The following is a 27,879-nucleotide window of genomic DNA, read 5'->3' as shown; positions in this document are numbered from 1 at the left end:
AGAGCAGAGAATGAATGAACTGTGGGGTGGGACTGCATTCCAGGCAGAAGGTGAGTAGAGAGCTGCCCATGACTCCCAACCAGGGGATCAAAAAAGAAGACAGGGCTGGAGAGGGAGGACCCGTTGATGAACTTGACAAGTGGTGGGAAGCAGGTGACGTTACAAGAACAGATGACCTCTGGATGGGGAAGTGGGGGGGGCGGAGGTGGGGGCGGGGCGGTGTATTCTTCCTTCAGGGAGACACTTTGCATATTAAACCTAAAAAATACTCTTCACTCCAGAAATATGTACTCTCCCAATTCTGGGAATATGCAGTCCTGTTTCTCCATTTCTGATAAAAGACCTAGTTACAAGACAGTTTTCCCTCTTAACAGTGCAAGTCAGTAATAAACAGCAACCTACACTTGACCTCTGTGGGGGTAGGGGAGGGGAATGAGGGGAGGGTAAGGACACGCTCACACCCACTGGCCGGAGGGGGGCGCCTCTGCTCAGCTCCCGCTGTAGGTTGCTGGGAACATGGACTCAGGGTTGCCAAAAGAAGCCAGAAATCCCAATTTGCTTGTGTGGAACATCCCAACTTAAAATCTTCAGTTCTGTTCCAGAAAAATCTTGAGTACTAACTCAAAAATGTTTCCAACACTGTGAGTGCGAAACCGTTCAAGTCTGCAAGGCAAGTCCAGCCACTGGGTGTCTCGTGTGTGACTGCTAGTTTGTGTCTCATTTGTGAGCTAGGGGTTGGAGAGACCAGGGCTGTTTTCCAGGAGTCTGAGTGCAGCAGTGTCAGCGATGGACTAGAGCAAGGGAGAGCCTGGAGGCTGATGGGCCCCCTAGGAGGCTCTTCCTCACCTTGGCCAGAGAGAATGGATGTGCAGAAACCCCAAGGCAGCAGGAGGCGCAGAAGAGCAGGCACATTGGAGGGCAGAGCTGCCTTGCTGAATCATGGACTTTGAGGATGAGGGGGAGAAGCTATCTGGACTGACCCCACAGGTTTCCAGCATGGGTGATGGGGTGACTGATGGTGACATTCACTGAGATAACAAATACAGAAGCAGAGCATGTATTAAGGGAAGTTTCTGTTTAAGCGAAATTCAGGTGTCTGTGGATGCATCAGCAAGCCACGGGGATATAGAGTTTGAAGTCAGAGCAGATGTGAAGATGAGACAGCTTTCTAGAACCCAAATCTGGTCAAGCACTATCTGCTTAAAATCCTCTAATGGCTTCCCTTGTTTAAACAGACTGTTGGGGTCCTTTAATGGACCGGAACCTTGTGGTGCGGAGTCGACGATAAGAAAGTGAAAGAGAGAAAGAGAGAGAGAGAAAGAGAGAGAGAGAGAGACAAAAAAGACCCGGGGACCTAAGCTCTGATGGAGCAAAGGTGCTTTAATGATTTTTCTATGAGTATATATAGGCTGCAGTACAAGAAACTTCTTTCGGGAATGATAGAGATCAGAAAACCAAATGTACAGCAACCGTTACCAAGGGAACAAAGGGTAACGTTAGTCACAAGGTCAGGAGACAATCTATATCTCAAGTAAGGGGAAGGAGATTAAGCTGTTTTGTCCTAAGGAGAATGTTTACTAAAGGAGACTCATGCTTGCCTCACACAATGACCTCAGTCCCTGGGAGCAGCGTGCTGTTCCGCTTGAAGAGGGACAAAGGACTCATGAGAGACAGCACGTAGGAATCCTCCCGTCAAACATTCGCTGACACTCCTCATGGTAAACAAAGCCCGGAGCAACCAGCCCCTTCTGGCCTCTTTGTACCACACCCCAACACGAACACTGTTTTCCCTGCCTGCTGAACAACTCAGAGTCCCAGCAATAAGCCATAACTTTGTTCTTGCTAGTCCTGGGGCCTGCACAGCCCTTCCACCCCGTGCCCCCATACATTCAGAAAATTCCTTCCCCTTTCAGACTGCTCTGAAGTCTTTGCTGACCCCGTCAAGCAGAAAAGGTCACTCCTTTCTTTGTGCCACCCCTGAACTCTGCTTGTCCTGCTCTTCCTGCCCCATCACTCCCTGCTCTGGACATCTGCCTGTCTGTAAACTCTTTGGAGGCAGAGACCACGCCTGACTTCACCACTTCTTAGCGCAGGTCCATCCTATAGTGTGTGTGTGTATGTGTGTGTGTGCGCGCGCGCACACGCGTGCTCACATGCGCACACAATCAGTCATGTCCAGCTCTTTGCACTCCATGGACTGCAGCACGCCAGGCTTCCTTGTCCTTCACTGTCTCCCAGAGTTTGCTCAAATTCATGTCCATTGAGTCAGTGATGTTATCTAACCATCTCATCCTCTGCTGCCCCCTTCTCCTGTTGCCCTCAATCTTTCCCAGCATCAGGGTCTTTTCTGGTGAGTCAGCTCTTCGCATCAGGGGGCCAAAATATTGGAACTTATGGGGTTGCAAAGAGTTGGACGCAACTGAGTAACAACAAAGTGGTAAAGAATCTGCCTGCCAATACAGGAGACACAAGAGACGCAGGTTCAAGTCCTGGGTCCAAAAGATCCCGTAGAGTAGGGAGTGGCACCCCACTCCAGTATTCTTGCCTGGAAAATTCCTTGGAGAGTCAGACCCAACGGAGCACACATACACACCCTGTATAGTATGTGTGTGTGCTCAGTCGTGTCTGACTCTGTGGCCCCATGGACTATAGCCTGCCAGGCTCCTCTGTCTGTAGGATTCTCCACACAAGAATACTAGAATGGGTTGCCATTTCCTTCTCCAGGAGATCTTATAGTAGGTACTCACCAGATGTTCAAGGGTGAGTAAGTACCCCTTCTCCAGGAGGTAAGCTGCTAGTCTGGAGGAAGATGCTCCTCGTTTTTCCAGGGACCCTCCAGCCCCTTCTCTCCTTTAGGCCCAAGAACAGCTCAAGGCCCCCAGGGGCTGACCTTGCCTTTCCTCTTTCTTTGCAGCTGGGGCATGGCCGTCAATGTGTACTCCACATCCGTGACCAGTGAGAATCTGAGTCGCCATGATATGCTTGCGTGGGTCAACGACTCCCTGCACCTCAACTATACCAAGATAGAACAGCTCTGCTCAGGTTGGAGGCTGGGAATGGGGAAGGGGGGTGCGGAGGGGAGGGCAGGGAAGGCGGGAGGCAGAATAGCCTCAGCGGACATTGAGGATTAAGGAGATTAAGGAGACCTGCAGAGCCCTCAACCAGCCAAAGTTCTGGAGTTGAAGGAAGGAAATGGGGGGGTCTCCATGGGATGGAAAAAGTCCAAAGCGAAGAGCAGTAGAAGTACAGTGCAGGGCTGCAGGAGAGGCAAGCAGTGAACCAGAGGTCACCAGCACCAGGTCCAGCCCAGCCACTCAGGAGGTCCCAGTCTCAGCTCTTCCTGTAGTGCAACCCTGGGCAAGTCACCACCCCTCTTTAGGTCTCAGTTTTCTGGTCCATAAATGGAGATGACATCAGCTGTATAAGTAGGGTTGCTGTTAGGACTGAATGTCATACATGCAGTGTTTGATATGGTGCATGCACGCTAACTCGATTCAGTCATGTCCTACTCTTTGCAACACTGTGGACTGTAGCCCGCCAGGCTCCTCTGTCCATGGGATTTTCCAGGCAAGAATACTGGAGTGGGTTGCCATGCCCTCTTCCAGGGGATCTTTCCAACCCAGGGATCAAAACTGCATCTCCTGTGGCTCTTGCACTGCAGGCGGATTCCTTAACCCCTGAACCACCAGGGGAAGCCCGTGTTTGATATGGTGCTGGTACCTCACTGTATCATTATATGGTAATTGCTCCCATTCTTGGGAATTCTGGCTGTGCATATCCTGCAAGTATTAGAGAAGGAAATGGCAACCCACTCCAGTCTTCTTGCCTGGAGAATTCCATGGACAGAGAAGCTTGGTGGGCTGCAGTCCATGGGGTCACAGAGAGTTGGACATGACTAAGTGACTTTCACTTCACTATTCTGCAAGTATGACTGGCCCTGGCCCCAGAGAAGGAGAAGAGGAGATGGGGAGGTTCGGGGGGGTAGCCCCAGTGGGCCCAGGAAAGTGAAAGCAAGCTGCCCATGTTTCTCTGCAGGGGCAGCCTACTGCCAGTTCATGGACATGCTCTTCCCTGGCTGTGTGCACTTGAGGAAGGTGAAGTTCCAGGCCAAGCTAGAGCACGAATACATCCACAACTTCAAGGTGCTGCAAGCAGCTTTCAAGAAGATGGGTGTCGACAAAGTAGGTGCCTGCGCTCTGAGGGGCCCCCGAGGAGCTCTGTGACCCCAGGGAAGAAGATGGCCCGCAGCAGGGGCCGCTGGGGTCCTTCCAGCTCTGATGCCACTCTCCACCCACTGCCTCTCCAGGGGGCATGCTCCCCCAGCTCAAGGCTCAGTGGAAAACCCCACAACATTTGACACCCCAACCTGACCACATTCCCATCCCTTCCTCCTCTCTGGACCCTACACTTGAGCCTCTTGGTGTACTGCTCCTGTTAAGTTCCTCCTCTGTAGGGCCCAAGAAAAGTCTCTTGGCTCACTGCTGCCTCGATGACCCAGGACCCTGGTTCCAGCAACCCCCACCCCACGTGCAGGGAGCAGCACCAAGGGACGTCTCCCCACGCACTTCCTCCTGTGCCCGGAGGAAAGGGCTGTCTCTGGACCCCAGGCCGGGGGCTCTGGAGCCTACCCATCGGCTCTGTCGGCACGGGGCGGGGCGGGGGGAGGGGCCCCGGAGAAGGTGGGGCCACTGCAGCCCCGGGGCTGGCCTTCCTGACAGCAGCGGCCCTCCCTCAAAGGACGGCAGCTGTGCAGCGGAGGTTAAAGTTCTCTGCTTCTGTGGTCTATTTCAGATCATTCCTGTAGAGAAATTAGTGAAAGGAAAATTCCAAGATAATTTTGAGTTTATTCAGTGGTTTAAGAAATTCTTTGACGCAAACTATGATGGAAAGGATTACAACCCTCTGCTGGCGCGGCAGGGCCAGGACGTAGCACCACCTCCTAACCCAGGTGATCAGATCTTCAACAAATCCAAGAAACTCATTGGCACAGCAGGTAACGTGCCCGAGCTGGGGAGAGGGTGTGGGGGGCCGGGCCCACCGGCCCGCCCGGCCCCCGCCAGCCTAAAGGAGACTGTTATCACGGAGTTCAGATGACGCCGCCTGCTGCCCACTTAGACCAGGGGGAGTCGCAGTGGGAGGAGAGCCCCCGGTGCCAGCCCAGGTGGCCGCTGGTGGTGGGAGGCCCGAGCCACTTCCTCCTGCCGCCCAAGCTAACTTGCTGGCCTTGAGGTGACGGGGCAGCCCATGGCACAGTTCCTGTGTCCAGGTCATCCCGGCCAAGGGCCTGGGGCCGGCACCAAGGACTCCTCCTGCCCTCTGCCCACCTGATTCCCCGGGGATGGGCGTTTGCCCAGCTGGACCAAATCTTCCCGCGTTTCCAGAATCTCACAGCTCAAGTCCTCAAGAGACAATCTCTGGAAACGAGGCTTTGTCTGGGTTCTAGAAGAGAAGGGAGAAAAGCCACAGGGCCTCAGGGAGAGGATTGGCCAGGGAAGGGGAGCAGCCCCCCCGCGTCTGAACCCGTCATAGCAGAGTGGCTCCTCCGTGTGCGCTGCCGCCCCCTGGGCCTGCCCCCACTCTCCTGCTTGCTTTGCATTAGAAGCTCTGTCCTGGGAGCTGCCTTTAGCTGGAAAATAAGTGGCCAGAGCATGACGGCGTGCGGGGGAGGAGCTGGGGCACCCGAATCAGGCCCAGCAGAGGGCACCAAGCCCATACCAAGGCCCAGGCCACCCACAGGGGCAGGGGAAGGCTTCTGTGGTCTCCTGCAGTCTGGAGACTCTGAAGTCACCCCCAGGGAGGGTGGCTGTGGGCTGGGGCTTCTGTTAGGAAAGACCCAGCAAGAGCCAGACTTGAGGACCTGTGCCCGCTGCTTTTCCTCAGGCCTCAGCTGTCAGTACAAGAGGGCCCTCACCCTTCCAGCCCCACTCCCCAAATTCGCGGTCCCAGTTCCCCTCCCCTCCCCCTCAGTCCAGCTCTCCTCCCTCCCCACACCTTACACTTTCTTTAGCTCCTGTCATCCCTGCTTTCCCAGGCTTGCCAGAGGGCTGCCCAGCTGCTGTGGTGTCGCGTGTGGCCGTGGCTTAAGGCCTAGGTGTAGAGTGGGAGAGGAGGGGAGGGCAAGAGTGCCTGCCTTTCGCATGGGCCTGCCCCGCCATCACACCAGGCTGTCTCGTGCCACGTCTGTGGGCTGTGGGTTCACGCAGCCCCATCTGACTTTCCTCCTCTGGACAGTTCCACAGAGGACATCCCCCACAGGCCCCAAAAATATGCAGACCTCCGGCCGGCTGAGCAACGTGGCTCCCCCCTGTATCCTCCGGAAGAATCCTCCATCAGCCCGAAATGGTGGCCACGAGACCGATGCCCAGATTCTTGAGCTCAACCAGCAAGTGAGTGGGGTGCAACGGGCAGCTGAGAAAGCCAGGCCCGTGGGGCGTCAGGGCGGGAAGGGAGGCTGACGCTGGGGTCTCTGCTTGAACACCACTTTCTCCCCCACCCGAGCAGCTACTGGATTTGAAGCTAACGGTGGATGGACTGGAGAAGGAACGTGACTTCTACTTCAGCAAACTTCGAGACATTGAGCTCATCTGCCAGGAACACGAAAGTGAGAACAGCCCCGTCATCTCGGGCATCATTGGCATCCTCTATGCCACCGAGGTGAGTCCTGCCGGGCACCTGATGGGCCTCCCCCATTCCCACCAGACCCTGAGACCAGAAGGGACCATGGGGAGCAAGGGCCAGTGAAGGCAGCCAGCTGAAGGCACCAGCCCAAGGTCCCACAGAGCATGCGCCGCGGCAGGGGGCCGGAACCCAGGCCGGCTCCAAGCCATCTGCAGGAGTCTGCAGCTTCGGCCTGCCTGCCTGGCTCAGCATCTCTCTCCCTTCCACCCTCCAGGAAGGATTTGCACCCCCTGAGGACGATGAGATTGAGGAACATCAACAGGAAGACCAGGACGAGTACTGAGGGCGGCCCCAGCCCTGGCTGACTGCACGGCTTCCGTGCCTCCCCACCCCGCTCCCACCCCCACATTACACTCCTTTCCTGACAGCCAGTCGGCCGGTGCTTTATGTCAGTGCTGCGGCATTGGGGAGCCTGACGAGCAGGGCTTGGGGGGACGGGGCAGGTGAGCAGGCACAGGCCCAGTGGGCGGGACCCCTGCCCACTCCCCACCCCTATTTATTTCCGTTGTCTCTATGCTGTGTCGGCCAACACTCCCCCAGGGTGCCGCAGCCACCCACCCCAGCCAGCCACCCGCTCCCCTGACAGCCAGCAGCTGTATATTTGACAAAGTCATTGGTATATTTTTACTTACTGGATTTTCCTTGCACTTTACCTGTTCTTTTCCCAGGGCTGGCAGCACGGGCTCCAGGGCAGCGCGCCTGGCTTGGCTTCCCTTCCCCCGTTGCCAGGGCCGTGACTGAACTCACCGATTCTTATTTATTTTGTCTTTTGACTTCCCAGTAGTTGAGGGAAAGGCTGATGTCAGGAGCGGGATGGGGGACTGAGGAGGGGGTACCTAAGGCCCTGGTGGTCAGGGAGAGGGAGGGGAGCATGTGAGGGATGAAAACGACCTCCTGGCACCAGGCTCGCCCACCCTTGGCCCCCTGCCCCCAGCACCACAGCCCGGCACTGCCCTGAGGCTCCCAGCCACTCCCCTGCAGCTTGGTTCATACCACACAGACTCTGCCCAGACCTCCTGTACGTCTGCCTTTTCTCTGCCCGCCTCCCCGTCCCCAGCCCTTCGGGCCACCCAGCCTGCATATGTGTTCACTTTTATTTAAATAAACTTGTGTGGTAAAAGTCCATACTATGTCTCCCTCAACTGAGTCACAGCCTGGGTCTCAGTGCTTTTCTCTGAGCGACTCCCTCCCCAGAGGTGATATCCATGGGGCACAGCACCACTGCCATCCTCCCTCAGGCCCAGAAAGCATCACTGGCTTAGCCTCAGAGCCCAGCTCTGACCCAGCCCCCATCTCCCAACGCTGGTACCAGGGCCCTAAGGGAAGGCACGGAGGCCTGAACTCCTGCTCCCTGAAGAGGAACAGAATTCAGGACTATGGCTGTGATGGTGGGCAACCCAGTCAAGCAGCTGTGGGGTGGCAGGGGGGCCTGGCTGAGAGGTGCCTTGTTTCCATCCCCTTTGGGCCAGTATGACCACATACTGTCCGCCACCCTTGTCAAAGTCCACACACCCAACATCAGTGATCCATATGGGGACAAGGGCTCACATGACGGAGCTGAGTGGGTTACAAAGAGCAAGGGCTCTAAGCACTGAAGTCCAGGAGGAAAGCAGTGTCCAAGGGGTTCCTTCCACAGAACAGGCTCTCATGGGAGCCGGGAGCTGGAAACTGTCACATCATGTTTGCACAGCCCTGCATTCCCAGTGTGTGCCAGCCAAGGGCCATGATAACCAGTGTCCTGAAGGTCCAACAGGGACCAAGGGCACTTAGCTGAATGTGGGTACCAGGCCCGTTTAAACAGAGCCTTGGTTGCCCTTTAGAACAGCCCCTTATTTATGGGGGAAAGGACTGAGACCTACATGTGACATGATTTGCTCAAGGTGGTAAAAACTTGGGCTAGAATTGAGACCTCCTGACTCACTGTTCTGTGCTCATCCCCAAAGACCACACAGGTGTGACTTCCAGAACTGTCCTCTAGCTTCTGACCAGCCTTGGTAGGTGTTCTTCACCGTCCTGAGTGTGCCCAAGACACTGCTGGGATGTTGTTTCTTCCACGGCCATGCTCCAAGACCCTCCTGCCAGACCACCAGCATTTCTCCAGGGACTCCAGTTAGAAACCTGAAATAAGCAAACCATGTCTGTTCATTCCTCATTCACTTCACCTTCTCCATTTGACTCCCACTCCCACATACAGAGACTTCTGAATTTATTCTCCTGATTCCCCTGTTTTTCTCCTCCAAGTTCCTAGCCTGCTTTTATTTCTTTATGACTAAAATTATGATTTTATCTTAGTGATTTTTAATTCTTACCATTTTTAATTCTTCTGCCTAATTTTAAAGGCTATTCCAGGTAGATACAGTAAAAGAAGATGGTAGTTTCTCTGTGATGCCCAGTGTTCATCTTCAGGCTGGGACCTCACCCTGATGGTTAAGTGGGTGTGGTGGGCAGAATAACCCTTCCCTCCAAAGATGTCCACATTATAATCCCCAGAACCTGTGGATATGTTAGGTTATTAATACATGGCAAAGGGGAATTAACGGGCAGATGGAATTAAATCACTAATCTGCTGACTTTAAAATAAGGAGGGTATCCTGGATTATCCAGATGGGTCCAGTGTAATTGCCAACAGTCCATAAAATTGGGATGGGTGGGGCAAGAGATCAGAGTGATGCAATATGAGGAGGACTTGACCCATCACTGCTGGCTTTGAAGATGGAAGGGAGATATGAGCGAAGGAATTTGGTCAGCCTCCAGAGGCTGGGAGAGGTAAGGAAACAGGTTCTCTCCTAGAGTCTCCACAAGGGACCACTGCCCTATAGATACCATATTTTACCCCAGTGAGACCCTGACAGACTTTCACCTTCCAGAGCTATAAGACAAGAAGTTTGTGTTGTGTTAAGCCATTAAGTTTGTGGCAATTTCTTATAGCAGCAACAGGAAACCAATACAGTAGGTCAACCTGCTTCAGTGAGCTCACTGTTCTTGTCCCCACACCAGACACCCACCCATCCTCTTTGACCCAGTCTTTTTTAACTTTTTAAAATTTTGTATTGGGGTATAGCCAATTAACAATGTTGTGATAGTTTCAGGTGAACACTGAAGAAACTCAGCCATACATATACATGTATCCATTCTCTCCCAAACTCTCCTCCCATTCAGGCTGCCACATAACATTGAGCAGAGTTCCGTGTGCTATACAGCAGGTTCTTGTTGGTTATCCATTTAAAATATAGCAGTGTGTACATGTCCATCCCAAACTTGACCCAGTCTTTTGATTCTTCCCTCTTACCCCATGGGTACCTGCCCAAGCCCACCCTTCATGGCTCGTGTCTAAGGTTGCTCTTTGAAGACCTAGAGCTCAAGGATGTAAAGCCACTGCCTCCTCCCCAAACCCTGGAACATTTAAGACAGTGAATTACAATTTTCTGCTTTGTCTGTCTCCCACACAGGTTTCTCGAGTTCCTCTCAAGCAAGTGAGGTGTGTCCTCTAGCTCCCACCTACCTCTGTGCTAAGTGCTTATTAGGTAGAGAAAGGGCTTAGGAAATGCTACTGGATAAGTAAGTGAATGACTTCTATCCCCTAGGTGCCAAGGTACAATAGATGACCTGCTGGACTATTCTAAGGAAATACAGCCCTTCCCCACCCTTCTCTATATTTCTACCATGGAACACCCCCTTCTTTGCCTCTATGGAAAGCCCTTTCTGTTTCTCTTCCAAAATCAGTGTCGCTTTTGTGACCATACATGTAACACAGAAGAGGTAGAACAAAGAGAAGACAGTGTCTGAGGAGAGCTAAACCAATTATGTGGAAAAAAATGTATTAATGATCATCTCAAATATAGTCCTGGGCAAAAGCACTTCATTTCAGACCCTTTGACCTGAGGCAAAGTCAGCGATGGTCAGGCCTGCAGGGGCTGGAGGGCAGGCAGAAGGAAGCAGCAAGAGGTGGTTATCTCCTACTTTCTGCCTCCAGCCCACCCCATCCTTTACCTGTCCCCACTTACCTTTCCAAAAGTAGGTATGCCATTTTCCTACTGGGTTCCCACGATCTGCAGGATGAAGTCAAAATTTAACAGGCAAAGACCTTGGCATATGGGCTCAGATCCCTTTCCAACCACATAACCTCCAAAATCCATGAAGCACCGTCACATTGAACTACTTCCACTCTCCCAGACCTGCCCCGCTGTGTCCCACCTTTGTAGGCCTTTCCTTACATAAGTTCACACATCTGGCCTGTTCTCTCCACTTGCCCTAATCCCCAACCAATGACTATTTGCCCATTCCTCAGGACACATTTCCAGTGTCATCTCCTTTAGGAAGCCTTCTCTAATCTCCTTCCTAAAGGAATTCATCACTCCCTAAACTATTCATCCTGTGGGAAGTTAAACTCTAGTTCTTACTATAAAGGCTTGCCTGGCCTGTTCCTCAGTATGGCAGGTATGAATCTCATAGTCAAATGTGGGAGTGTGCATGAAATAGTGAGCTTCCCATGTGGTACTAGTGGTAAAAAGAACCATCCTGTCACTGCAGGAGACTTAAGAGATGCAGGTTTGATCCCTGGGTTGGGAAGATCCCCTGGAGGAGGGCAATTCACTCCAATATTCTTGCCTGGAGAATCCCATGGACAGAGGAACCTGGCAGGTTACAGTCGATAGGACTGTAAAAAGTCGAATAGGACTGAAAAAAAACTTGGCATGGTAGGGCATATGAAATAGCACATTTCCTTAATCATGATAAATCACTTCTAGTTCACCTTCACTCATACTCCCCTGCTGGGATGCTTCCAGTTTTGAGGTCTCACATGATACAACAAGCATGGCCCGAGGGACCTCCAGAGAGAGGGGATGTCAGAGCAGGTCACCTGCTTAAGTGGTTCCTCAGGTCTTCCATTCTTGATCGCTTCCCTGCCACACTTGGGACTTGGGCCTGACTTACGCGGAGGGAGTCAGAGCCTTTTCTTTCCCACTTGCCTGCAAGGGGAAACCCAGCGCTGGCTGTCCCAAGGCCACAGACTTTTCTCTGCCTCCTTTGGAAGGGCTCTCAGCTCTCCACTTCCTGCCCCACCCCACCCCAAACACTGCCTCAAGGCGGGAATCCTCAAGCTCCACCACCCTTCCTTGTTCCTTCAAAATAGCTTTTTTTTAAAATAGCTCGTTAAACTCAAAGTTTAATCATTAGCAACAGAAAAACTAGCACTTTCCTGGAAGGAAGGGAGCACTTTATCTACAAACTCTCCCAGGAGCTGAGAATTATTATTTTCATTCCGTCCTTCTTGCACAGCTAGAACGGAAAGAAAGCCAGAAACAGTTAAAATTTTTACCAAGTCACCCAATACTTCCACGTTCAGTTCAGTTCAGTCGCTCAGTCGTGTCCGACTCTTTGCGACCCCATGAACCGGAGCACGCCAGGCCTCCCTGTCCATCACCAACTCCCGGAGTTCACCCAAACTCATGTCCATTGAGTCGGTGATGCCATCCAACCATCTCATCCTCTGTCGTCCCCTTCTCCTCCTGCCCTCAATCTTTCCCAGCATCAGGGTCTTTTCCAATGAGTCAGCTTTTCGCATCAGGTGGCCAAACTATTGAAGTTCCAGCTTCAGCATCAGTCCTTCCAATGAACACCCAGGACTGATCTCCTTTAAGATGGACTGGTTGGCTCAATAAAAGTTGTCCGAAAGCAGTAGCCTCTCATCTCAACATCTTTTGCTTGGCTGGTTTTTTTGTTTTTTTGTTTTTTTTTTTTTGGCTGAGAAAGGTTCCTGACGTCGCGCCGACCCCTAGCGTGGAAGAACCCGGCAAACACCAACGACTACAAGTCCCAAGCTGCCTTGCGGGTGGCGTCACGCGCCGCGAGGCCCTGCGAGGAGACGTGGCAGAGCGCGGCGCGTCCGCACCGGACCGGAAAGCTCGGGGAGGCGGCCGTGGCGGGAGGGTCGGAGCCATGGCGGCCAAGACGGCGGGTGGGGGGCACTGGGAGGTGGTGAAGAAGGGGCGGCGGCCTGGGGCCGGCAGCAGTGGTAAAGGCGGCGGAGGGGACCGCCGGGCGCTCGGGGAGGCGAATGGAGTGTGGAAGTACGACCTGACCCGTGAGTACCCACCCGGCCCGCCGGCCCCTGTAGCCCTCGCCCGGCCCCGGGTCTGCCCCCCACCTCCCCACCCGGGGTGGTAGCGAGCAGCTACCGGGGCCCAGAGGGTCCAAACACCCCTGGGCTCCTGGAGTCGCGAGCTCTCCTGCCGATCGATACCTTCCCCTTCAGCCGGCGCTCCCCTGGCGATTCTCTTGACCCTCACAAGAGGTAGACAGCGCGAGGGACGTAGCCGTCCTCGCCACTCACATGAGTAAACTGAGGCCCAGCGAAGTTAGACGCCTTCCCCTAGATCACTTGTTAGAGGGGACCGGGATTCCGGTCTTCGGACGCTCAGCAGACAGCACACACTCCCTGCCAGCTGTTCCCGGGCCCTATAGCCTGGCCTCGCCGGGCAGGTGTCCGAGAGCTGCGGAGGGGCAGTCTGGTTCATCATACACTGGGCCCCCCGCCTTAAGTAACCAGCATGTACGGGGTGGGCGTGGGGACCGGGACGCTCATGAGGCCCGGCAGTGGGAGAAAATGATCCACCACACACATCTCCACACCCATCAAGTGTTATTCCAAGCGGTGCTTGTTTCCTCAAAGCCTCCTGGAGAAGCAGAGAAAGCTTGCCACTTGTTGATTATAGAGTTGTCACATCAGAGCCAAGAGGAACTGGGGTAGAACCAAGATGGGAAAATCGTGATCTCCCAGATTGGTAGCCACTCAACAAAGAAGCCAGCCCTCTTTGTTGGACACCACCCACCCACCCACCCAATTTTCCCATACTCTGATTTCGTAATGAAGAAATGCCTCGTCTCTGAAAAAGCCCATGAACTCAAGAGTTGTGGTAACTGAAAGAAGCCACCAGGAGGGCTCCTTAAGTAGGATGCAAGAAAGGGCTTTGAGGCAGGCTCCTCCCTGGAGATTAATTAAGTGCCAGTGTGTGGGGAGGGACCACTATTTCTGTGAGGCCCTCCTGATTCAGGGCTGCCCCCCTTTCTCTGCCTGTCATTACCCCAGCTCCAATCCAGACGACAAGCACCCTGTATGAGCGGGGCTTTGAGAAAATCATGAAGCGGCAGAATAAGGAGCAGGTTCCACCTCCTGCTGTGGAGCCTAAGAAACCGGGGAACAAGAAGCAGGCTAAGAAGGTGGCGACCCTCACCAACCAGAACCAGAAGCAGGGCCGCTTTCGCAGCCTGGAGGAGGCACTGAAAGCTGTGAGTGTGCCGAGACTTTAGGCAGGGGAAGAATGAGGACCCAAGGAGTAGAGAGGATGAAAGAAGTGGGACAGGGACGGGCTGCTGAGGGACCTGTGGGATGAGGGACACTGCTGACTGAGAGGAGGCCTTCAGGAAAGGATGGAAACACAAAGGGATGCAGTGTCTACACTTAGGATAGAGAGGGAATGAGTTTATAGAGAACCATAGATTAGTGAGAGGAAAACCTTGAAAATCCAGAGATACACAGAGGGTTTAGAAAAATTGCTTGTGGTTCCTCCCACCAAGGAAGGAGTGATCTTTCACTTTCCGTCTTGTCTTCTGTTTTACCCCTTGAACAAGTGAGGGGCCCAAGAGTATTAGTTCTTGAGATCAGCAGTTAAAACTGTCTTGTTTTCTAGTTCCTGAAGATCTGGATGCAGCAAAAGTATAGCATTCCACATACTTGCATCGAAAAGCAGAAACCCTTTGTTTTTCCTGCCACCACCTAATTCAACCATTTCCCCACTTCTGCCCCTTTTCTCTACACCCACAACTCACCATGAGGGACCTATGTTCCTGGCAGCTGGACCTGGCAGCTCTGCAGAAGGAACTGGACAAGAGCCAGAACGTGTTCTCTGGGAACCCATCCGTGTGGTTGAAGGACCTGGCCAGCTATCTCAACTACAAGCTCCAAGTACCTCCAAGTGAACCCACACTTAGCCAGCATCCTCACGGTTAGTTCTCCAGACGAGTTGAAGAAAATTCTGAAAGGGCTGTATGTAAGCACATTACTTAGTAACTGAGCCCCATGCCCCCCACTGCCCTGACTTACCTGGGTGATTTGAGCTGTCCTCAGATTAGCACGGCTTCAAAGTTTCTGGGCCTCATTTAAATAGGGGGGATGCCAGTCACAGTGCAGTGACCTCTGCCTTCACTTACAGTTCTCAGGAAGCAAAGCAGAGGCCTCAGAGCTAGCAGAGGCTTCTGGTGCTAGCTCTCATGTGAGGCCTATCGACCCTAGATTATCCCTATAGCCTGGTGAGCCGGGAGCTGCGTGGCATCATCCGAGGGCTACTGGCGAAGGCTGCAGGATCCCTGGAGCTCTTTTTCGACCACTGTCTATTCACCATGCTACAAGAACTGGATAAGACTCCAGGTGAGAGGGTCCCGTGAGAATTAGGCCAGTCCCATCTTGGGAACCTATCCCCCTTTCCTGCTTCTAGAGTAACTGAAGAGGTTCTGTTTTAGCAGAGAAACATGCTAATTCCAGCACTCTTGGAAAAGAAGGAGGATGCTAGGACTCCCTGGGCCTGGGTTCTGGGCTCTCAGCTGTTGAAAGGGAGATTACAGGTTTGGGGTGCTGATTAGTACATGTGGGTCTGAGAATGTGTATCTCCAGGGGAGTCACTGCATGGTTACCGCATCTGTATCCAGGCCATTCTGCAAGACAAGCCCAAGATTGTCACCACGAACCTAGGCAAGGTGAGCTCAGGGTTGTGATGGGGCCATCGGGAGGCCAGGACTGGGGAGACTGGGCAGAATCGACTCTGTTGAACCCAATTAAGGGATGCGGGAGGTCCTGTAAGACAAGTAGTAATAGGTAACGCCCTTAGCACTATGTATATATATGAGGTAGGTGCTGCTATTCCCATTTCGTAAATGAGAAGATTGAGCCACAGACGGGCTCAGTTACTTTGTAGAGTTGGTCAACTAGTACGTGATAAGTGTGAGTGAAGACCAGAGCCTGTGCTCTGAGTCACTTCACCACGTTACCACACTGCTCCCTTGTCCTCTCCCAGTTGAATTCTGTCTTATTCCTTGGCTTTGGGGGTGCTCCTGGTGCTTTGCCCTTTCCCAACCTGCCTCCCTCACTGGTCTCCCCAGTTCCTGGAACTGCTGAGGTCCCACCAGAGCCGACCAGCCAAGTGTTTGACCATCATGTGGGCCCTGGGTCAAGCGGGTTTTACCAACCTCACTGAGGGACTGAGAGGTAAAAGAAAGAAAGAGGTTTTGGAGCTGGAAGTTCCTGTTTAATGTCCCCAGTGGGTCCAGGCTTGAGGCTTCCTCCCTGACCTTTGTCTCCACAGTGTGGCTGGGGATTATGCTACCTGTGCTGGGCATCAAGTCTCTGTCTCCCTTCGCCATTGCATACCTGGACCGGCTGCTTCTGTGAGTAATGGGGGGTGAAGGGAAGCAGCAGGCCTGGGGTGTTTTTAGGTAGCTATTTCAACAAAAGGGAATGCTGTGATCCTGGTTTCCATAGATGTGAAGGAGCATCAGGACCAGTTCCTCCCAAGTCAGAAAGTGGTGGTGAAGAAGGAAAGGAAGGGAGCCAGGAAGTGGGGCAGGGGGTGGGGTGGTGGGGGGGATGAAGTGGAGTTTATGCCCTTTTTCTTAGATGTTCTTAGCTGGGACTGTAGCCAGGGCAGGTGTTCCCCAACAAGCCTGTTTCTTTCCTCCCCAACAGGATGCACCCCAACCTCACCAAGGGCTTTGGCATGATTGGCCCCAAGGACCTCTTCCCACTTCTGGACTTTGCCTATATGCCCAACAACTCCTTGACTCCCAGGTAGAGCTGTCCCGGGGCACAACCTGCTGTGAAGGACCCCAGCAGAGGGTTAGGACACTATATTTATCCCTTCACCTCCCACCACCCTCAATTGAAGATTATCAACCCTCATGTTCATGGGATCATCGAACCCCTGGAATAATTACATGGGCCCTCAATGGTGATTGGCCTGTGGGCATTTTCTGGGCAGGGGACCCATGACTCTGAGCAGATTTTCCAAGAAGCCTCTGAGTCTAGAAAGATACAGAACCATTACAAGGCCCTTCATGACCACCACCTTGGGCAGGGTGTGGACTTTGCGGCAGGTACAAGGGACACAGCACCCAAAGCCAGTTAGAGTCTATGCTCAGCTCTCCTCTCAACCCCCTCCACAGCCTGCAGGAGCAGCTGTGTCAGCTGTACCCACGACTGAAGGTGCTGGCATTTGGGGCAAAGCCAGAATCCACGCTACATACCTACTTCCCCTCCTTCCTGTCCAGAGCCACCCCTAGCTGCCCTCCGGAGATGAAGAGAGAGGTGAGGAACTGGTGGGAGGTGCCTTTCTTCTTCCTGGGGTCTGTTGGGAGGTCCCTATCTGCTGACAGGCTCTGCCACTGGGAGCCTGTTTTCTCTCCTTTCCGCCCCCCTCCCCAGCTTGGTCCCAACAGCCAACTGCTGGCTCCCTTATGCTTCACCCTCAGAAGAATGGCACTGAAAAGGCAGCCTATTCAGATCTGACTAGTCTCTCATGGTCCCTTGCAGACAAGTGAATGTTGATCTCAGGAGCCCCTTCCTCCCTTTACAGCCTCTTGGAGATTTTGAGGGTATGGGCACAATTTCTCTACCCTTCAGGGTGGAGTGCTGCCTTGGAGGCCCCACTTGGCACTAACTAGGAGGGGGAGTTAACTCTTAGCACTCCCCACCATAGCCTGGGGCCCAGCAGTCTCTCCCTTCTATCTCCTGTGCAGCTCCTGAGAAGCCTGACTGAGTGCCTGATGGTGGACCCGCTCAGCACCAGCGTCTGGCGGCAGCTTTATCCCAAGCACCTGTCACAGTCCAGGCAGGTTGGGGGGTGGGGGTCACCTACCTCCAATCCACACAGAGAAACCTTAATTCACTCTTCATGATGTGTCCTGTCCGAAAGCAGAAGGGGATGTTTGTCACTGTTGTTCAGGCTCATACCTGTGGGAACTTTGCAGAGAGGCTTCCAGGAAGCTGCTCCTCTGTGAGGGTGGGGGACGGGGCATGGAGGGTCTTTCAGCCTGAAGGAGCTGGGGCCCATGGACGACGGGAGGGGCCAGATGGGCCTCCTGATGGGAAAGGATTGTGCTTTCCTCACAGCCTGCTGCTGGAGCACCTGCTCAGGTCCTGGGAGCGGATTCCCAAGAAGGTGAGGAGCTGGGGAGACATGGCAGGCTGAGCCTCGTCTGGGTTCTGGGTTCGTACCCTCTGCCACTGGCCCCACTTTCTGGGAAGGCGCTCCATTAGCACTTTTGGCGTGAAATACAAAGCAGAATGGAAGCTCAGGGTTCCCTCCTGGGCTAAATCTTAACGCTCTCAGCCTAGACTTTTCTTACTCTACAGACACAGAAGTCATTGCAAGAAACCATTCAGTCCTTCACGCTTACCAACCAGGATCTGCTGAGGAAGGGCAGCGGCAGCAATCAGGATGTCGTCACCTGTGACTCGGCCTGCAAGGTGCCAGTGCCCAGCCCACTGCCCTCGCCTCCCACCACCATCCACACACTGTTCTCCTCGCAGTCTCTGCACACCCTGAGTTGGACCTGTATAACATTCCTGTCCCACCTGCCGCTGGAGCCCCCACCACCTCTGGAGTAGTGTGAGGGCTGGATCCTCTCTGTGGAAGGCCTAGCTTGAGGCCTGCCTTAGGAGGCCAGAGCCAGCCCCTCTCCCTTCTGACCACTGCTCCCTGCCCCTTCTCCTTCTAGAGTCTGTTGCAGCAGGCTCAGGGCTTCCGGCTGCCCTGGGCACGGCTACTCCTGTTGGTGCTGGTCTTTGCCGTAGGTTTCCTGTGCCATGACTTCCGGTCACACAGCTCTTTCCAGGGTAAGCAGGAATTGGCTGGCAAAGGAGATAGCCAGGGGCTTTTTCTGGGGACACGGAGCTGGATGTACCACTCCCCACCCCCACACACATTCCAGAACAGACATTTTTCTGACAGATGTGTCTGTGCTTTGCATTGTAGAAATGCTTGCATATTCATGGTCTCATTTGAGTAGTGTTATCTTGTCTTTAATTTCTGAGGAAATTGAGGCTCAGAAAGATTTACCAATTAGCATAAGATCACAGCTAGGAAATAGAAAGGCTGACCCTCAAACCCAAGGTTTCCTGATGCCCAAGTCCATGGCTCCACCTGGCTGCACCCTTCTTGCTCCCCTGGCCTGCATCCCTCCCTCCACACATGCTCCAGAGCAGACTGGAGCCGGCTCTATGACCCTGTGAGCATGTCCAGTTCTGCCCCATGCCTCACTAGGCCTGCTCTGGGGCCTGTAGTGCCTGCCTCCCCAGTCCCTGCCCCGCTCACCTCCCCACTCACCTGAGGCCCCCTCTCTGCAGCCTCCCTTTCTGGCCGGCTGCTTCAGTCATCTGGTGTCTTGCCTGCTGGCCAACAGGCATGCACCAAGATCTACTCCTACAGCCTGCAGGGCTACAGGTGAGAACTCCAGGGGTGGGGGTGGGGGGACCTAGTGGGGAGAGGGAGGCATGGGAGTGAGAGGGCTTGCCTGTTCAGGGTGGTGACGGCATTGACAATCAATGGGAAGCTGCTGTGGTTTTCCTTTCCCAAGGCTTCCCTTGCCCCAGCTGTTCTTAGGCCAACCTGCTTGGGAGACTCAAGACACCTTCTTCCTCCCCTGTGTCTCCCCTACAGCTGGCTGGAGGAGACATTGCCAGCCTGGGGCTCCCACCTGCTGACCGTGGTGAGGCCTGGCTTGCAGCTGGCCTGGGCCCACACCAATGCCACCATCGGCTTCCTTTCTGCCCACTGTGCCTCACACCTTGCCTGGTTTGGTGACAGCCTTGTCAGCCTCTTCCAGAGGGTAAGCCAGAGACAGGGAGGTCAGAGAAGGCTGGTCTCGCCAGATGGCTGTGTTCTTGGGAAGGTGCAGCCCCACGTGGACTGCCTTCCCTGTTGTTCTAACACATTCATTCTTCATGGTCCAGCTACAGACCCAGCTCCCTGACGCCCTGAACCAGCTGCTCCATTCTCTGAGGGAGCTGCTCCTGTTTCTTTACCACAGCATCCTGCTGCCCACGTGGCACATGCTGCTTGAGGCCCTGGCCCAGATCCAGGAGCGCTGCCACGAGGCATGCAGGTGAGGCCCTACCCCAGGGCTCCAGCAGGAGGCCCTGGCCCCAGGCCCTTTCTCCAGGGACATAGCTCCCCTTTTGGTTTTCTCGCTCTGCCCTGCCCCCTGCGCATCCCTTGGGCACTTTGAGATCCATGTTGTGAGTCTGAGCTACAGCTCTTTGACTTGACACAGCTGCACATCACAACTTCCCAACCCCCAAAATGTCTGCTTTCCTCCCAGAGGCGAGGTGACTTGGGACTGCGTGAAGACACAGCTGAGTGAGGCTGCCCACTGGACCTGGCTCAGCCTACAGGACACCACAGTGGCTTTCTTGGACTGGGCACTTGCCATGATATCCCAGCAGTAGGCCCTGCCTCCCTGGCCGCTGGGCTCTGGAGCAGACCGTTGGAGACTGCTGGGGCAGAGAGCGGCAGTTCTGCAGAGGCGTCTTTGTTACTTGGTGCCTCAGTTCTGTCTCCTCAGCAAGTCGTGGGCTGCCTCTGCCTCAGTTCTTCCGTTTTGGTGGCAACGAGCCCAGAGGTATCTCAGCCTCCGACCCACGACTCCACTGACCACTGTTCTGCCCGACTGCACATGGCTCCCAGCCTCTGTCCTTGGGCCTGGTAGCCTCTCTTGTCTCTGCTCTCCACTTCCTTCTCTCTCATTCTTGAAGCCTCAAACAGCTCATCTTGAAAAGGTGGACTCCAGCAAATGGCTTCTGCATTCTTCTGACAAATGATTCCTGTTCCCAGACCTTAACCACGGCAGAAAAAAGAAAGGGACTTCTAGAAGAATCTAGAAGAATGCCATAGTGGGCGGCAGCAACTTTGTCTCTCCCCACAGTCTGGGTGTGGCTGTCTGTGGACATGGAGGCCTGGGTGGAGAGGCCTCTCACCTCAAAATGTTCAACCTAGGTCCTTCAAGGCTCCTACTGCCCCTGCCATCATGGTCCTGCACCCTTGCTCTCTGTCCCCCTTCAGTGCTGGGGAGTCTCGACCTCCGTGTTCAGCCCTTCTCCACTGCCCACCCCTGCCATCTATCTGGAGAGCAGAGCCCAGGTCATCATGTGCCTCAGGCCCAGGAAACCATCCAGCAACCTGTTGAGACAGGACACAGTATGTGGTTTGTGGGTATGCCCACTTGGTGGAAATAAAGGACACAGATTGATTTCTAGTTTTCCTCTGTGCCTCTTCATACAGAAATTTCTACAGTTGGGGACAAGACAACAAAATGTGAGCTCCTGCACATTCTTTGGCCTTCTGCCCTCCCAAAGGTTGTAGCCTCTGGTAGTTGAGCTTCTGGCAAGAAAAGCCTGCTTCCATCATTCTAAAGTTTGGCCTGTCAAGCGTTCTAGACACCCTACTTGCTTGCTGTGGTCTCACTTGTCCTTGTGATTCATGTCCCAAGATTGCCTTGGTAGCTTGTGGATTATATGCCTGGAAAAGATGAGGAGAGTGTCCTAGAGGAATTCTTGGCCAGCAATCAGAGGATGTCTCCTTCCTTGCCAGGACCTTCATTTATTAATTGGTTCATTTTATAGGCAATGAGTGAAAGATTCAGAACTCCAAGAGACACATGAGTCAAGGGTTTATCACCCATGTCCCTTTTAATTTTTGACTTGAGACTATAATAAGCTAACTGTACAGGATTTTCAGCTCTCACCTCAAGTTTCTTTCCTTGAGTGTTTAAAGAATATAAACAGTACTAGAGGTGCACTGCCCACTTCAGCATCCATGGGCTGAGTTCTGTTTCTATTACAAACACCTGAGATGACTAGCAGGGGTGATGGCCAGCTTGCCACTTTCCCTTTCACAGGCAGCCCTGAGGTGCTGCCTCCATTTTTCAGCCCCAGGATTATAAAGTAGCAAGCATAGCAAAATCTTGACACAAAGTGAGGTCATGAGGACTGTAACATCTCCCTTTCCTTGTTAGGATGTAAATTACCACACTGGGCAGAAGCCTGCTTCTGTAGTAGCAGTCAGCCATGACCATTCTTTCCCAGGAAAAAAGAAACCCCACCTCACGAAGGACCAAAGTGTAGGCCTGCTAGCAGGACTGTCCACAGGTCTCCAGACATGTTCCACTGCTTCATTTCTCTACCTAAAATCAGTTACAGATGGGTTCAATTCTTGAGTGAATCCTAGTAACTGGCCTGAATTCAAGGCAAATTGTAGAAAATGAGCTGGTATGAGCTTGGGTTGGCACCAGTGCAGGGCCAGTAAAATGGTGACACTGCCCTACAATGACGTCAAGTCCAACCAAGGCTGCCGGACTGGACTTTCAATCCAGCAACTCAGAATCCCACTTACAAGTGCTTCCTTGGTTTCTAACATGTACACTACTACCTTATTGGGTTCATCTAATTTCTAACATGTAATCCTGGGATGCAACATTTTTCTTTAACTCAACTGGGGTCTCCACAGCCTCTCACAGGGACACCACTGACACCTCAAGTGGCATTATTTGATAGATACCTGATATTGGAATGGTCAGAATGTTTCCTCTACCCACTGCACCTGTTATCCATGAAAGCTAGATCAGACATGTAGATATTTCACTTTAGCACAACTCTACAGGAATCCAAGCTGAGCCAGTTAGCTGAACCAGTATAGACTGGTGGAGCACACTGACGCTGACAGGCCGGCAGTCACACGACTGGTGTTACTGGAAGTCGATTGACATCTTGAAGGTCACTTCTAGACACTTTACTTTTCACACACAGCTGGAGTTCTACAGATAACACATCATGTAACTGAAGGGCAGTTTGAGTATTATCTCTTACTAGCTTTAGTTACTAGTTTTTGTACAGACTTGCATATTATATCTCAACACTTCTCTCCATTTTTCTGAGTCTCAATGCATATTTTTGGTTTCCTTTGGCTACTTGTACCCTGTCTACAGCTTCAGCTTTAGAGCAGGGTGGGTGGAGGGGGAGCCTGTCTTACTATGGATGGATAATGTTGCTGGACTCATGCCAGTAGCGTTGCCAGCCTGTTCCCAAATGCCATCATTCTCAGAATGGAGCATTTCCCACAGAGACAGGCATACCTGCTCCGCCCTATTCCAGAGTGACCCAGTTGTCAATTATACAGATATTTCAATGGTTGGATGACCTCTGAGCATTTTAATATGTCTTATCTCTCCTGAAGGAGTTTGGATTTAAGTGAACACTTAAAAGTGATTAATTCGTTTTCTAATCGCCTTCCTGGTTCTGCTCCCAAAAGGACTTGAGGGTACAAAGGACCTTGCTTTTCTCTATCTGGTGTTCCATTCTTAACCAGTGGTTTCATTGCCCAGACCTGAGGTATAAGAAAGAATTTTCAGAGCAGCATGGCGGCGGGGGCGGCTGAGGCAGCGGCAGCCGTGGTGGAGGTCGGCTCAGCCGGGCAGTTTGAGGAGCTGCTGCGCCTCAGAGCCAAGTCCCTTCTTGTGGTCCATTTCTGGGCACCATGGGCTCCGCAGTGTGCTCAGATGAACGATGTGATGGCAGAACTCGCCAAAGAGCACCCACAAGTCTCTTTTGTGAAGTTGGAAGCAGAAGCTGTTCCTGAAGTATCTGAAAAATATGAAATTAGTTCTGTTCCCACCTTTCTGTTTTTCAAGAATTCTCAGAAAATCGACCGATTAGATGGTGCCCATGCCCCAGAGTTGACCAAAAAAGTTCAGCGACATGCGTCTAGCGGCTCCTTCTCACCAAGTGGTGGTGAGCACCCGAAGGAAGACCTCAGCCTGCGCCTGAAGAAGTTAACTCACGCTGCCCCCTGCATGCTGTTCATGAAGGGAACTCCTCAGGAGCCGCGCTGCGGTTTCAGCAAGCAGATGGTGGAAATTCTTAACAAACATAATATTCAGTTTAGCAGTTTTGATATCTTCTCAGATGAAGAAGTTCGTCAGGGCCTCAAAACCTATTCCAATTGGCCCACCTATCCCCAGCTCTATGTTTCTGGAGAGCTCATAGGAGGACTTGATATAATTAAGGAGCTAGAAGCATCTAAAGAACTAGATACGATTTGCCCCAAAGCCCCCAAGTTAGAGGAAAGTCTCAAAGTACTGACAAATAAAGCTTCTGTGATGCTCTTTATGAAAGGAAACAAACAGGAAGCTAAGTGTGGCTTCAGCAGACAGATTTTGGAAATACTAAATAGTACTGGGATTGAATATGAGACATTTGATATATTGGAAGATGAAGAAGTTCGGCAAGGATTAAAAGCTTACTCCAATTGGCCAACGTACCCTCAGCTGTATGTGAAGGGGGAGCTTGTCGGAGGACTGGACATTGTTAAGGAACTGAAAGAAAATGGGGAGTTGCTGCCTATACTGAAAGGAGAAAATTAATGAACGTTAGACTTGGTGCCCACCCACTGCAGGAAGGCTTCCTCCAGCGAAGCAGTTCAGGATTTAGTCCTCAGAAACGGACTAGGAGGAGAAAATGCTCATCCCCAGTTACGCTTTGTGTATTTCACAAGGCTGTGCTAAATGACGTATGTGACCTTTTTTTCCACCAAAACTAGAACGCAATAAACATCTTCAAGTTCAATTAAAAATAATTGTATAAAAAAAAAAAGAAAAAAAAAAGAAAGAATTTTCACCATTCAGTGTATGAGCAAATACCTATTGAATATTTTACCTATTAGAATTAGGCGTTGAGAAATGTTGGATATGCCTCAGTATAGTATTTTTACTATTTTAGTACACAAGTTATTAATTTTAATAGATTTTTTTACAGCAGTTTTAAGTTCACATCAAAATTCAGCAAAAAGCACCATATCGTTGCCCCTGCACTTCAGTTTCCCCACTGTCAACATCAGTGAACCTATACTGACACATCACTGTCACCAACACTATCACCTGAAGTCTGTAGTTTACCTTAATGATACTTTGTATGATTTAAATCTTTTTAAATTTATTAAGACATTACCTAATATATGGGCTATCCTAGAGAATATTCCATGTACTCTTGAGAAGAATATGTATTCTGCTGTTGTTGGAGGGAATGGCCTGGTTGGTAGGCTGGTCAAGGCCTCTGATGCCTTATTGAGCTTATAATAAACACATTATTGAATTATGAATTCATGATTCACATTATGAATTCACATTATGAATTATTGAATCCAATTACAAATCAGTAAGAAAAGCACTCAGCAACAATAAAAATATGGATGAAAGCTACTTTATAAAAGAAATGCAAATGAACAATAGACTTGGGAGGAAAAGTCCATTTCACTGCCAAAGAGATGCAAATTTAAAATAAGATACCACTTATTTTTGCCTATCATGTTGACAAAAAGATTTTTTTAAGTGATTTACTCAGTGAATGCTATGATAGAAACTGGTATAATGTTTCTAGGAAGTAATTTAGTAAGACTTGTCAAAAGTCTATGAAGTTTAATATTACTTTACCAAGTAGTTCCACTCCTACGAATATATTCTAGAAGATAGAAAAGTAAACAGAAATGTGAACAAAGATTTACATATAACAACATTTATTGTAGCAGTATTAATCATGAAAAATTTGGATATAAACTGTCCAACAACAAGATGAATATTTCAATAAATTTTGGTAAAAAACAGATGAGAAATGGCTAGTCAAAGGGTGATTTAAAAAACTTCAATGACAGAAAATTGCTTATTATTAATTGAGCTCAATTTATTGAAACATGGGCTACAATAAAAAATACAGAAAATAATTGTTGACAAGGATGTGGTGAAATTGGCACCCTCTTACGTTGGTGGTGGGAATGTAAAATTGTTCAACAGTTGTGGAAAACAGTTTGGCAGTTCCTCAAAGAGTTAAACATACAAATAGCATAAAACTCAGCAATTCCATTCCTGAGTGTACCCAAGACAAATGAAAACATACATCCACACAGAAACTTGTACACAAATGTTTGTAGCACTATTATTCATAAAAGCCAAAAGGTGGGAAAAGACATAAACAGAAGAATGGACACTCAAAACATGAGTGAAAGAAATCAAGCACGAAAGGTCACATATTTTATTGTTTTATGTGAAATCTCCAGAATAAGGTAAATCCGTGGAGACAGAAAGCCAATTAGTCGTTGCCAGGGGTTGGGTGAAATGCGGATGGGAGTACTTACTTTCAGGGTTAACAGGTGTTCTTCCAGAGTGAGAAAAAAAGTTTTCCAACCAGAGAGAGGTGATCATTTGCACAACACTATGAATGTACTAAATATCACGGAATTGTTCATACTTTAAAATAGTTAATTGTAAAAAATAAAATAAAATAAAATAGTTAATTGTATGTTATGTGAATTTTGCTCAAAAACAAAAGCCCCAATGCTACATAATTAAACACATTCTGCTTTCCGACCCTACCTTCCCGCAAGAAAGAGAGTGTGGTAAACACCTCTCCAAGAAAACCACCCCGAGCTAATGCTCTCTGACACAATGGTAGGTAGCCTTTGCAGCAGCAGAATGAAGTTAAATCAATGGGAAGATGTTAACCTGTTTTGTGGATGCCCACAGGCATCCCGGTGTGTGTTGGGTAACAACACAAACCTCGGATTTAAAGCTAGCCTGTTCGTTTCCAAGGCAAACCATTTAATATCATGGTAACCAAGTCTATGCCCTGACCAGCAACGCTGAAGAAGCTGAGGTTGAACAGTTCTATGAAGACCTACAAGACCTTCTAGAATTAACACCCAAAAAAGATGTCCTTTTCCTTATGAAAGAAAGAAAGTGAAAGTGAAGTTGCTCAGTTCTGTCTGACTCTTTGCGACCCCATGGACTGTAGCCTACCAGGCTCCTCCGTCTATGGGATTTTCCAGGCAAGAATACTGGAGTGAGTTGCCATTTCCTTCTCCATCTTTTTCCTTATAGGGGACTGCAATGCAAAAGTAGGAAGTCAAGAGGAGGGAGGTGGGAGGGGGGATCGGGATGGGGAATACATGTAAATCTATGGCTGATTCATGTCAATGTATGGCAAAAACCACTACAATATGTAAAGTAATTAGCCTCTAACTAATAAAAATAAATGGGAAAAAAAAAAGTAGGATGTCAAGAAACATCTGGACTAACAGGCAAATTTGGCCTTGGAGTACAGAATGAAGCAGGGCAAATGCTCATAGAGTTTTGCCAAGAGAACACACTGGTCATGGCAAACACCCTCTTCCAACAACATAAGAGAAGACTCTACACATGAACATCACCAGATGGTTGACACCAGAATCAGATTGATTATATTCTTGGCAGCCAAAGATGCAGAAGCTCTATACAGTCAGCAAAAACAAGACCAGGAGCTGACTGTGGCTCAGATCATGAACTCCTTATTGCCAGATTCAGACTGAAATTGAAGAAAGTGGAGAAAACCACTAGACCATTCAGGTATGACCTAAATCAAATCCCTGATGACTATACAGTGGAAGTGAGAAATAGATTTAAGGGACTAGATCTGATGGAGTGCCTGATGAACTATGGACGGAGGTTCATGACATTGTACAGGAGACAGGAATCAAGACCATTCCCAAGAAAAAGAAATGCAAAAAAGCAAAATGGGCTGTCTGAGGAGGCCTTACAAATAGCTGTGAAAAGAAGGGAAGCGAAAAGCAAAGGGGAAAAGGAAAGACATACCCATTTGAATGCAGAGTTCCAAAGAATAGCAAGGAGAGATAAGAAAGCCTTCCTCAGTGATCAATGCAAAGAAATAGAGGAAAACAATAGAATGGGAAAGACTAGAGATCTCTTCAAGAAAATTAGAGATACCAAGAGAACATTTTATGCAAAGATGGGCTCAATAAAGGACAGAAATGGTAGGGACATAACAGAAGCAGAAGATATTAAGAAGAGGTGGCAAGAATACCCAGAAGAACTGTACAAAAAAGATCTTCACAACCCAGATAATCACGATGGTGTGATCACTCACCTAGAGCCAGACATCCTGGAATGTGAAGTCAAGTGGGCCTTAGGAAGCATCACTAGGAACAAAGCTAGTGGAGGTGATAGAATTCCAGTTGAGCTTTTTCAAATCCTAAAAGATGATGCTGTGAAGGTGCTGCACTCAATATGCCAGCAGATCTGGAAAACTCAGCAGTGACCACAGAACTGGAAAAG

At 50.8% G+C, this 27,879-nt stretch overlaps 3 protein-coding genes and 1 long non-coding RNA gene across 5 annotated transcripts in view; 3 read left to right on the top strand and 1 right to left on the bottom strand.

Moving 5' to 3' along the window:
- Positions 1 to 7,803, top strand: part of MAPRE3 (microtubule associated protein RP/EB family member 3) — a 57,091-nt gene extending 49,288 nt beyond the window's left edge. Inside the window, exons 2-7 of one of the 2 annotated variants that reach the window (XM_043469142.1) lie at positions 2,915 to 3,042; positions 4,036 to 4,181; positions 4,792 to 4,993; positions 6,232 to 6,386; positions 6,502 to 6,654; positions 6,893 to 7,803. In XM_043469142.1, coding sequence (XP_043325077.1) covers positions 2,922 to 3,042; positions 4,036 to 4,181; positions 4,792 to 4,993; positions 6,232 to 6,386; positions 6,502 to 6,654; positions 6,893 to 6,961 — 846 coding nt within the window. In that variant the 5' untranslated portion in view covers positions 2,915 to 2,921 and the 3' untranslated portion in view covers positions 6,962 to 7,803. Of the gene's footprint in view, positions 1 to 2,914; positions 3,043 to 4,035; positions 4,182 to 4,791; positions 4,994 to 6,231; positions 6,387 to 6,501; positions 6,655 to 6,892 lie in introns of those variants that run through there. The other variant, XM_043469143.1, reaches the window with a different exon arrangement.
- A 668-nt stretch (positions 7,804 to 8,471) lies between these two features.
- On the bottom strand, positions 8,472 to 12,098 carry LOC122441967. The gene is made up of 3 exons (XR_006269512.1): positions 11,999 to 12,098; positions 10,683 to 10,727; positions 8,472 to 8,796 (listed from the first exon to the last, which is right to left on the bottom strand). It is a non-coding gene; the product is annotated as an uncharacterized LOC122441967 (long non-coding RNA).
- A 466-nt stretch (positions 12,099 to 12,564) lies between these two features.
- On the top strand, positions 12,565 to 20,982 carry TMEM214 (transmembrane protein 214). The gene is made up of 17 exons (XM_043469139.1): positions 12,565 to 12,763; positions 13,769 to 13,968; positions 14,534 to 14,684; positions 14,972 to 15,106; positions 15,350 to 15,432; positions 15,835 to 15,940; positions 16,038 to 16,119; positions 16,418 to 16,519; positions 16,894 to 17,035; positions 17,467 to 17,558; positions 17,840 to 17,888; positions 18,083 to 18,196; positions 18,448 to 18,565; positions 19,076 to 19,172; positions 19,389 to 19,557; positions 19,682 to 19,833; positions 20,050 to 20,982. Exons 1-17 carry the CDS (start codon positions 12,619 to 12,621, stop codon positions 20,174 to 20,176), a joined length of 2,064 nt encoding a protein of 687 aa, XP_043325074.1. The 5' UTR covers positions 12,565 to 12,618; the 3' UTR covers positions 20,177 to 20,982.
- Positions 20,983 to 22,752: 1,770 nt separating this feature from the next.
- LOC122441964 (glutaredoxin-3-like) lies at positions 22,753 to 24,346 on the top strand. Its single transcript, XM_043469140.1, has one exon. It carries the CDS (start codon positions 23,140 to 23,142, stop codon positions 24,142 to 24,144), a length of 1,005 nt encoding a protein of 334 aa, XP_043325075.1. The 5' UTR covers positions 22,753 to 23,139; the 3' UTR covers positions 24,145 to 24,346.
- Positions 24,347 to 27,879: the final 3,533 nt, after the last annotated feature.

This window comes from Cervus canadensis, chromosome 5 (genome assembly GCF_019320065.1).
Source record: "Cervus canadensis isolate Bull #8, Minnesota chromosome 5, ASM1932006v1, whole genome shotgun sequence".
In the NCBI taxonomy this organism is placed as follows: domain Eukaryota; kingdom Metazoa; phylum Chordata; class Mammalia; order Artiodactyla; family Cervidae; genus Cervus; species Cervus canadensis.
Note: the sequence above shows the minus strand (reverse complement) of the source record. Positions and strands in the feature narration are given on the sequence as shown.

What these genes read in the sequence shown, in the direction of transcription:
- TMEM214 (XM_043469139.1), top strand. Translation starts at nt 12,619, where the DNA reads ATGGCGGCCAAGACGGCGGGTGGGGGGCACTGGGAGGTGGTGAAGAAG. An exon ending in GTGGAAGTACGACCTGACCC is followed by an intron (nt 12,764 to 13,768) that starts GTGAGTACCCAC and finishes TCATTACCCCAG; the next exon opens with CTCCAATCCAGACGACAAGC. An exon ending in TACAGCCTGCAGGGCTACAG is followed by an intron (nt 19,173 to 19,388) that starts GTGAGAACTCCA and finishes TCTCCCCTACAG; the next exon opens with CTGGCTGGAGGAGACATTGC.
- LOC122441964 (XM_043469140.1), top strand. Translation starts at nt 23,140, where the DNA reads ATGGCGGCGGGGGCGGCTGAGGCAGCGGCAGCCGTGGTGGAGGTCGGC.